This window comes from Ascaphus truei, chromosome 3 (genome assembly GCF_040206685.1).
Source record: "Ascaphus truei isolate aAscTru1 chromosome 3, aAscTru1.hap1, whole genome shotgun sequence".
In the NCBI taxonomy this organism is placed as follows: domain Eukaryota; kingdom Metazoa; phylum Chordata; class Amphibia; order Anura; family Ascaphidae; genus Ascaphus; species Ascaphus truei.
Window position 1 is genome coordinate 45050128 of NC_134485.1, and position 10785 is coordinate 45060912.

General features: G+C 38.3%; 1 protein-coding gene across 13 annotated transcripts in view; it reads left to right on the top strand.

The window, feature by feature from the left end:
• ROBO2 (roundabout guidance receptor 2) overlaps nt 1-10785 on the top strand; it is a 1224910-nt gene that overhangs the window by 1059276 nt on the left and 154849 nt on the right. For 10 of the 13 annotated variants that reach the window (XM_075593984.1, XM_075593978.1, XM_075593980.1 and 7 more), the window contains exons 6-7: nt 977-1104; nt 8284-8295. In XM_075593984.1, the coding sequence (XP_075450099.1) occupies nt 977-1104; nt 8284-8295 (140 nt within the window). The remainder of the gene's footprint in view (nt 1-976; nt 1105-8283; nt 8296-10785) is intronic. The other 3 variants (XM_075593979.1, XM_075593991.1, XM_075593989.1) reach the window with 1 other exon arrangement.

Genomic DNA, 10785 nt, shown 5'->3' on the forward strand with positions numbered 1-10785 from the left:
GCGCAATCAGAGGGGTGCGTCACCCAGAGGGAGTGGGATAATTTTTTGGGGGCGTGGGAGCCTTTGTAACTCACTTACATGCTCTCTGCCGGACCTTCGACGACACATCGCCATGGCAACGTGGCGTCAAATTACGCCGCAGGGTCATGTGACGTCACACATCACCATGGCAATGCAAGTCAAATGATGCGGCGGGGGGGTCTCGTGACGTTATGTCACATGACCCGCGACATCATTTGATGCTGAGTCATTGGAGGGGAGGGGGGGCACGAACGCTGCGGCTCCCGGGCAGGGGGGCGCAGCTCAAGAAATTTGCGCACCCATGATCTAGAAGATAAATTGTAATTTTTTACAGCAAAGTTGAATTCTAGAAAAGAAGATACATTAAAGACCTTATAGTATTTCATATAAGAATAAATCATAATACATAATGCAGACTTTGCGAAAAGAAATGGCTTATTTATTAATATTATAAAAATATTTATTTTGACAAGTGATTGAAAATGGATGCCTGAGCACCCAGGTTTACAATTCTATGTCTTGGTTCTGTAAAGGGACTAACATGTTTATCAGAGCATAGCGACAATTAAACAGATTGTAAAGCCAGAAAAGCAGAAAAATGTAATGCTTGTGATGGGAGACATGATATATCTTATGTGTCAGGTATTGAAAACTGATCTCTGATCGCTTTCATTTGTCATATTGCCATACACCATAGAACAAAGTGATATTATTAATAATGGTCCAATACAGAGTGAGCATAGCAATACTAATTTTATGGCTTTAAAGTTTTTAACTAATGCATAGAGTAATAAAAATGTCATAAAGATTTATGTTCAAATGAAATTATTAAAGTCTAAAACAAATGGTGCTAAGAGATATATCTATGATAGATCTGCATATTTCAGGTAAAGGCATTCTGTCTTTGAAACTATCAGCTGCATAATGATTTCCATTTTTATGTTCCGAAATGTAGATATGACATCAAGGATGATTACACCTTGCGAATTAAGAAGGCTGTCAGTGTTGATGAAGGCACATATACTTGCATTTCTGAAAATCGAGTCGGTAAAGTCGAAGCTTCGGCCATCCTAACAGTGAGAGGTAAGTAATATTTGTCAATGAAGGGGCCAACTGAGTAATTAACCAAGTGTTAGCACTTATGTCTTTCTTGAAAGTGTACTCACATGTTAGTAAGAGTATGACAAAGTTTTGTTTCCAATTTGCATCAGGGATAATGTGCATTCAACTGTAACATTTGAAAACACATGAAAGTAAGTACAGTAGCATTATGTTGCCGTACATCAGTGCACTGTAATTGTCACTGACTTTTTTCACATTCAGTATCTTATGTTAGTGCTGTTTTGCAATGTGATGTATATACAGGGACAGGTGACCTCCAACATTCTTGGCTCTGATGGCTTTAAAACACTGTATCTTGAAATGCTGTTCCTTATTAGCCAAGGATAATGCGTGATATTTTGTGATATGTAGACATACTGTAGTGAGCACATCCTTGGCCTTTGGCATCATATGCCTTCATAATGTAAGTATCAAGGGGACTTTAAAGCAAATTGCAACAAGGCATTTAGTAAAGATGTACATTATAAAGCATGTTGTTTATTTTAAAGCTTTTATCATAGTTAAAGATGGAAAGTGGGGGTTCCTAGGAACACAACTGCATTATTTTCAGCTCCGATGACTCGCTGTTTACGGGAGAAATTACCAGGTTTACATCACTATCCAGGGGAAACAAAATAACCGACAAATCTCGGGTCAATATGAAGCCGTAACATCATTGTTACGGGAGAACAGGACAATTACACAGGGATCAGTACACTAGACAGAACTGCAGAGTTGAACAAAAGTGAATTTATTGGAAAAAGTTTCCACAAACTTTCAGTACATAAAACACACATGCAAACTCACAAAACTGGGGTAACTGGGGGAACAAAATAAAGTCCTAGGTGCAGGGAACTCCATCCGGAAGCTTACCTCGATACGCTTTCCCAACCTGCACCGCTGTCCTTGGTAGTATGGGCAGCACTGCTTTGCTCTCCGCTGGCTAGCAGTTTTAAATTCCCTACCATTGCTTCAATCCAAACAGCTCTGACCAATGCTGAACACACAGACCAAATCTCCACTGGAAGCTCCAGACCCCTAGACTGGGTCTCCTCAGTTCCCTTCTGCTGACTCCCTGTCAGCTCTTTCAGCTCTTTCAGCACACAGCCTTCACAAAGGCTATCTGGTACCGAATTGCTCTCTTAAGGCTGGGGAGGAGTATTTATATCCCTGTCCCAATCAGGGAGATAAACAAAACACAAAACCCCAGCAAGCTCTTTTTGGGAACCAGTGAGCCTCCACAAATGCTTTGGCCAAAGGGTTAAACTAAATGACCCTTTTTCAAGAGAATATATAAATATTTAGTCTGGGTGGGAACAATAGTTTTGGTCTTTGTACATGGCCCCGGTTGAGGAGACCCAGTTGATGAGATTACTGGGATTGAAGGTGGGCCAGGAAGCCCAAAATGGCATGCCCAAATATGGTCATTCCTATCCTTAACATAGTCCACAGGATGTAGGCAGATACAGGACAATGCCCACCAAATAACCCATCCAAAGTCATATAATACAGATATAGCCCCAGGGCTTACAGTATTCTTGCAGAACAAGTCCACTCAGCAGGTGGTCAACCTCTCCCCGATTATTCAACAATGGGCCTAATCCCATCACAGTGTGCAGGCCTACAATACCAAAAAACAAACAAACAGGGAAGCGCTATATGAGTTAGGATCAGGCCCAGCAGCCACTTTATGTTGAAAACCACATATGAAATGAGCATAAAATTGCATGAATAAATACACAAAAATATATAAAATATATAGCACAAGTCTCAGCCAGAGAGAAATTGTCCAGGTGGTGTGAGTACAAGTTAATGCCCCTGTCTGATATGACAGACTCGGGCAAGAGTGGCCTTTGAGAGGTTAAAATCCAGAGTGGTAGCTAGGATGGAAAGCGCTACCAACTGTGCAGGTATTGAAGTGTGTAGAAATGGGAAGGTGCCGTAGGCATCAAATGTGGAAAGCGCTCACCCAGACTTCATACACTTCGCGCTGGTGGCTCCTTTTGTTTCCTCCTTCCCAGCACTCGCTGCAGAAACACCGCTCCACAGCTCTCCTGGGCTCGCACACCAGTGATGGAACTGCTCACAGGGCGCCGGGTTTCCGGGGATGACGTCACGGCCGGACGTGACGCACCAACCCTTCCCGGCCGTTGGCTGGAACTACCGGAGCGTACAGGGGCTGAGAGCCAAATCTCACACACCCCACACAGCTTCAGAATTTTCACAGCCTCCGCAGTACACTCTCCAAGGGACTCCACGTTAAACCACCAGGACTGTGGCAATGAGACAGGGATGCACAAGAGCTGTAACCCCTCGAAGCTCCTCCTCCTACGCGTTTCAGCACGTGACGTGCTTTCATCAGGGAACAATTTCTACAATACCAAACCCTGATGTGATTACAGCTCCTTTTGCAAGATAGAGTTAACCCCTACAGGTCCAACCTCTTGAACAGAGCTATACATCACTGTTTAACATACTTTAAGAATAACATATATAGGATTGGTACAATAAACTGTGCATACATAAAAAAATATATCATATCGTTGACAGGTAGGCGATGGCCATTTAAATCCCCTTTAAAAACCAGAAAGCAATACACGTAACTTCACCGGTACATATCTCGGGTTCCCCGGATCTAAAAATAGTGGGATTCAGTTCTGGAGAACCCCCGGGCTCCAGAAAATGTGTGGGAAGCGGGGTTGGGGGATGATGTTTGGCAAGATTGCTGCTTTAACATTTCAAATAATGGCTAGCTACATTTAGCAAATAAGGTTAGAAATAAATTAAATATAAGAAAGATCTATAATATGTTTCTTTTCAAAATTAATGTTTTGATACACAGGATGAACTGCTGCTTTACATTTTAATGCTTTAAACCACAGTAATGCCCATTTTATCGTTGGTCCTAGTGGGGTAAACGACAGAACATTACTTTGAAATGTGTCCTTTGCCTTCCACACAATTCCTTATCAGTGAGATGAAACTGCAGTCTAACAAGAAGGTGCAATAAAGAAGCATGAAGAAATGCCATCGTTCTTAATTTAAAATACTTTCCCATTCATTTCAGAAGGGAAGCATCATTTTGCTACACTGGATAGACACTATTTCACAGTTTAGTGGTGCATGCTGGAAGCTTTCACTTGAGCTGTGAAAGGTTAATAAAAACATTTTTAGCATAATCTGTGCTCTTTCTTCACACATACTATATCACATGTTGCAAGTCAATGTGAATATTTTATTTGAAATTGACACAGGGCTGCCTGATCCAAGCAGCTAGCTTCTCTATCCATCCCTTAAATGGGGGGATTTAACTCAGGTTAATTTTGTCACTTCAAAGCAACAACAAATCACCTATCTGACAGTATAAATGTATGATCTAGTGCAGAAAAATGGAAACAGTTTGTATTCTTAATATACATATAATATTATCTACCAATATCTTGTCTCTGAATGTAGATAATTCTTTTTCCAGTAATGTATACTTTATTTACAGCACAACGATTATGAGATTATATGCTATGTTTGTCAGTTCAGAATGACCATACTCAAATTTTACAATGATTCAGGATTATTTATGAATCCATGTTTAGAAACCTATTATCTAGTAGTGTGAATATAACAAGTCAGTTGCATGTTGCTTTAATATAATATTATTCCATATCACTACAGCCTGATTAACTATCCCTTGCCCCACTGTGGTACAGCATTGCCTAAGAATGTTTTTCATTTTCTACAATTGCTTTGATTTATTTCTGTTATCGCTGTTCACATTCAGGGTCAACCAAGTGAGAAAAGATTACATGGTTTTAGTAAATAAACTTTAACTTTTCACCACCAGCCCAAAGGTGATGTGAGTTTCTACTCAATATGTTGATTTTCTTTTTATGGCCCAAATTCACTAAAGGTTGACAAAGCTGCAGTTTATGTTTAATATTGTTGACAATGGTACTGTATTGCAGCAATATTTTTTAGAACTGCTCTATTCACTAAAGATGATTTATTCATAAGTGGGTAGATATTCATCTCATTTACATACACAAAAGCTGTGTTAACTCAGCGTTAAAGAACCCTAGCGATATAAATAAGCGATAAGTCATAGAAATCAGAATTAATCAGCACTAGTGATGCAATCGGGGAAGTTTTATGTCATAGGATTTCTGACACAACCCTAAAACAGAAAAATATTTAACCTACAGTATTTCATGTCTCAGGCTACCAATGCATTGCCATGGAATGACTTCAGGCACCAAACAACCTAAACACCCTAAAAATAAAACACAAAAAGCATAACACCCAAATGTGCAAATATTTAACCCTTAGTAGCCCAAGTGGCCAGCAAATCATGGGTTAAACATTATTAATATATTCTATAATGTTTTTAATGTGTACTTGTATTACTTATTCTAGGTTGGATACTCTTATCTTTCCAATAATTAAAATAATACAAATTGACGTTTGCAACCAATAAGGCCAATTTTGTTCATTTATTGACTTTTTAGTGAATCTAGGGGTACAGTATGTACCTTTTTATTATATTCCACTCAATGGAACACTTGACGTTTTAATAATAAACTCATGCCTTTGTAATAACAAGCACATTCTATTAAATCAGTAACCCAGTACGACACTAGTACTGCACTGAAATTTCAAACCATGAGAATCTGTTGGACAACTGCACAAAATTGCTTGAACTGTAAAACCTCCTTTAATGTACAATAACAAGACTGGAAAATGAGAGGGCATGTAGATAAGAGAATGTGTGGCAGACAAGCAAAGGAGAAACCCCTGAGTAATTTTCTAGTAATTGGACCCTTGGAGATTTGGGCTAAATTATGGAGGATTCAACTCACTTGCTACAGCACAAAGGAAAACAGTGTGTGTGTATAAATGTGTGTGTATAAATGTGTGTGAGTATGTATATATATATATATATATATATATATATATATATATATATATACACACGTACATACATATATAGTTCACACATTCATCATTTACAGTGCCCTTATGGCATTATGGCATTCATTGAAAGTCATGGGTTAGCATGCCGATGGACCTAATGATGAACCATACCATTTTCGTTTCTAGCATGTTTGAAAGCCATGGATTGGAATGAGAAAACATGAGAATTTTATCTGACATTCTTGATGTTGTGATGCCTGGCAGGGGTCTCTAAATATATATATATATATATATCAAAAAGAACGATTCCTGCGCTCCTACCAATTGGGCTAAAATAAAATAATAATCTCATGAAAAAGGGTAATTTGGTTAAACCCTTTGGCCAAAGCATTTATAAACCTGCATGCCACGACAAGGCATTCCCGTATACAGGTACCTACACTGAATATATGTAATAATTGTCCCATGGAGTGGTGAAACAATGTGTGAAAGCACTGAAGGAGTTAAATAAAGCAAAAGCTTCTGTGAGTAGTGCAATTAAAATCTGGCCAAAGACAGTAACATAGTTACCTTGCTGTAGAGGTAAACAGTGTATTTGTATATATATAGGCCAATATAATAATATGTATTATATATATAGGCCAGGCCTATAACTGTTAAATATTCACTTGTAGTTTAAAAAAAATAATAATAAAAAAAAATATATATATATGAGGTGCTTGAGTGTTTACTGCTGGTCTAGTGAACATCTGAAATATATATATACAGTATATATATATTTTTTTTCTTCAGATGTTCACTAGACCAGCAGTAAATAGTCGCAAGCAAAGCGGAGCACAGCCGTAAGGTAAGCAAGGGTAGACAAGGGTGGTGACTAAAAAAGTTTATTGGACAGACATTATATATATATATATATATATATATATATATATATATATATATATATAGTCAGGTATCCCCCTGAGGAAGGTCCCATTCTGTAGGACCGAAACGTTGGGTTTCTGGATGTATTTTTGCTTTCACTAATACACTTTGATTTTCAACATTGAGTGCTGTCTCTTGTTTACCAATCCTTGGAACGGTAACGTATAACTATATATATATATATATATATATATATATATATATATATTTATTTATTTTTTTTCATTATTTTTTTTATTATTATTTTTTATTTTTTTATTTATTTTTTTAATTTTTTTTTCTTCTTCAATACCAAACAGTACTCAACTGGAGTTTTTTAGCTATACCTTTTCTGATTTAATTTTTTTGATCTGAGTAATTGGTTTGATGTAAAGTAAGTAAAGGTGCAGCCCACCAAAAAGATTTCTGTGAAGTCTGCAGAAATGAAAATGATTCCTTTTGTTTGTTTTTATATTTTGTTTTTCAACTCAGATAAGAATCATTGAATTACTACACAGCACAAGCATCAATTTCAATGAGCTATTGAACAAGATAATAGTTAACAGATAATAATAGTAGCCATGGTAACCCAATCAAATATATGGAAGGAAATGTATCAACAAGTCTGTTTTTTTGTGACACCTTTTTAATTTACCAAGAAAATCTGATATTGATAAGCCTTCTGCCTTCCACAGGTCTGTGAGTAATTGTTTCTGTATATCACAGCAGAAAACATTAAAAGGCCATATTAACAAAAAATGTCTGACTAATTACATATTTAAGCACTACAGCGGGGGTGGGCAACTCCAGTCCTCAAGGGCCCCCAACAGGTCAGGTTTTCAGGATATCCCTGCTTTAGCACAGGTGGCTCAATCGTTTACTGAGCCACTGATTGAGCCATCTGTGCTGAAGCAGGGATATTCTGAAAACTTGACCTGTTGGGAGGGCTTGAGCACTGGATTTGCCCACCTCTGCTTTACAGAGTGCCACTGGAACGCTGACATTTCTGGTCATGTGATCTGGTATGTCAGTAAGGGCTCTGGGGTGTCAGGGCTAATGAGGTATATCATAAGAGCACTCCTAAAGTTTAATAGATTTTAATTAATTTATATAATATATATTTATTTCAGATATTGACTAATTGTGTTGGTTTGGGTTCTCAATCCGGAGATTAATCAGATATCTGTGAATCATTTATGTAAATATGTTTCAGTTTAATCATGTTAACATTTCTGAATTTTAATGCATTTGAGTGTCCACATTTAAGTGTAACATTACACGTCACATATTCTGACAACCTTTCTTTTAATTTCTTTTTTTTTTATGTTCTCACCACCATTGTATTGTCTTCAGTTCGCCCTGTTGGTAAGTAACCATCCTTATATCCAGCTAGCATGGCATTTTGCAATGCTTCATCTTCCATTTACATGCTTTATTTAGGTGATTGTAAAATAACTGCACAATTGATAATGAATTGCTATAATGTTTAATGGAAGCATTTAGACCTTGATTTTAAGAAGACATGTATATGCTTTTTTAGGTTCTCACTGCGTTTTGAGTCATTACAACAGCTATATGTGGCTTGAAATTATAGAATACAAAAAAAATCTGCTTACTCATGTACAATTAGTACTTAATACAAAGGCTGCGTTACCGCCGCATTATTGCTTTCCCGCCTTTTATTCAGCACCATCACAGTCATATACAAGGAGATTCCACGTCAGAAAAATAAAGAGAATCAAAAGCAAATTCAATGTGGATCATACAGTGTATGTATAAGCTTTTTGCTGGCAGACATTTTTTCCTGTCAACAGAGACTGTACCAAAAAACCTTTAATGGTTTACAAGAACAATTCATTTTTGTTCAGCAACATACTGTCATGTCACCATCTAACTTCATTTTATTATACTTTTGATTTCTTTTCTCACAAATATTTAGTTACATATACTGTAAGTAAGCCTGGGGTGTTCAAGTGTCCATCGGCCTGAGGAGAGGGATCTCACACTAACTCAGCCAGCAGGCCAGTCCCACACACTAACTCAGCCACCAGGCCAGTCCCACACACTAACTCAGCCACCAGGCCAGTCCCACACACTAACTCAGCCGCCAGACCAGTCCCACACACTAACTCAGCCACCAGACCAGTCCCACACACTAACTCAGCCACCAGGCCAGTCCCACACACTAACTCAGCCACCAGGCCAGTCCCACACACTAACTAAGCCACCAGGCCAGTCCCACACACTAACTCAGCCACCAGGCCAGTCTCACACACTAACTCAGCCACCAGACCAGTCCCACACACTAACTCAGCCACCAGGCCAGTCTCACACACTAACTCAGCCACCAGGCCAGTCTCTCACACTAACTCAGCCACCAGGCCAGTCCCACACTCTAACTCAGCCACCAGGCCAGTCCCACACACTAACTCAGCCACCAGGCCGGTCCCACACACTAACTCAGCCACCAGGCCAGTCCCACACACTAACTCAGCCACCAGGCCAGTCCCACACACTAAGTAGCCACAAGGCCTGTCCCACACACTAACTCAGCCACCAGGCCAGTCCCACACACTAAGTAGCCACAAGGCTAGTCCCACACACTAACTCAGCCACCAGGCCAGTCCCACACACTAACTCAGCCACCAGGCCAGTCCCACACACTAAGTAGCCACAAGGCCTGTCCCACACACTAACTCAGCCACCAGGCCAGTCCCACACACTAAGTAGCCACAAGGCTAGTCCCACACCGTCATTGGATTTAATATAAAAATCCGAGCTGGCTGAATCCAATGGTGGATTCTGGAGCATCCGCGCACATTTCTTAATTCCCAATCCATCTTCGGATATCTGCGCAGATTTTGATAAATTCGCCCATCTCTAATCCCTAACATAACCTGCTGCTTTGAAACATTTCACGAGCTAATGGAACATTTTTAAATGTGGGAAATAGATCTTTGTGTGGATCTAAGATATTATTGTCATAAATGTCTAAGCTTAAATGATTTTGCAATTAAGCACCCAATCCATTTAAAAAGGTTGAGCGCACAATCTTTTATCTTTTTGAATAAAATATGACTGGAAAAGGGCCTTGGAAAATGTATTTGTTTCAAGTCCTTAAGCCCTCAGGCACATATGTTCCATCATGAATTAAATATTTCATCAGGTAAACCATTTCCTTTGAAGGAAATGTTTCTCTAATAAATCATTATATTCTCAAATCTAATAGGCTACTATATTCAGAACCGATGGACTTGTTTACTAATTGTCATCTGCATTCTTTAAGCTCTATATTTTATATTGTATTCATATGCAGCGTGACATGCTGCTTTTGTTGTAGCTTTGCTTTGTTAGTGAATTGATTGAATTACTAAGAGTGAAATAATCTATAAACTGACTAACGTAACTGTATAGCTGTATATTTTTGCAGTAATTGTCCTAATGAATTTCCTTATAAATCCTGAATATACAGTATATACTGTATGATATATGTTGCCATATACTGTTGCCCTGTTTCGCCACTTCCTTTTTAAACGGATAGAATTTTGTGTTTTGTTAAAACATACATAATAATGAGAACTTTTAACAAGGCTGCTTCAGATTTCTAATAACTATGCAGTTATTGATTATTACAGCCAATTTAGAAGTTGTTTTTTATTATATGGCAGAGAATAGTTTCTTTTTTTATGTATAAGGTCATGTTACCAATCCGTCACTGAATGAAACTGCCAGTGATAAATTCTTGCTGATGAAAACAACCTTGTGTACTGTATGTTTGCACTTAAAACTCTGTTTTATACATGAATAATGATGATATATTATTCACTACTTATAAAATATTTATCATGGCTGCCA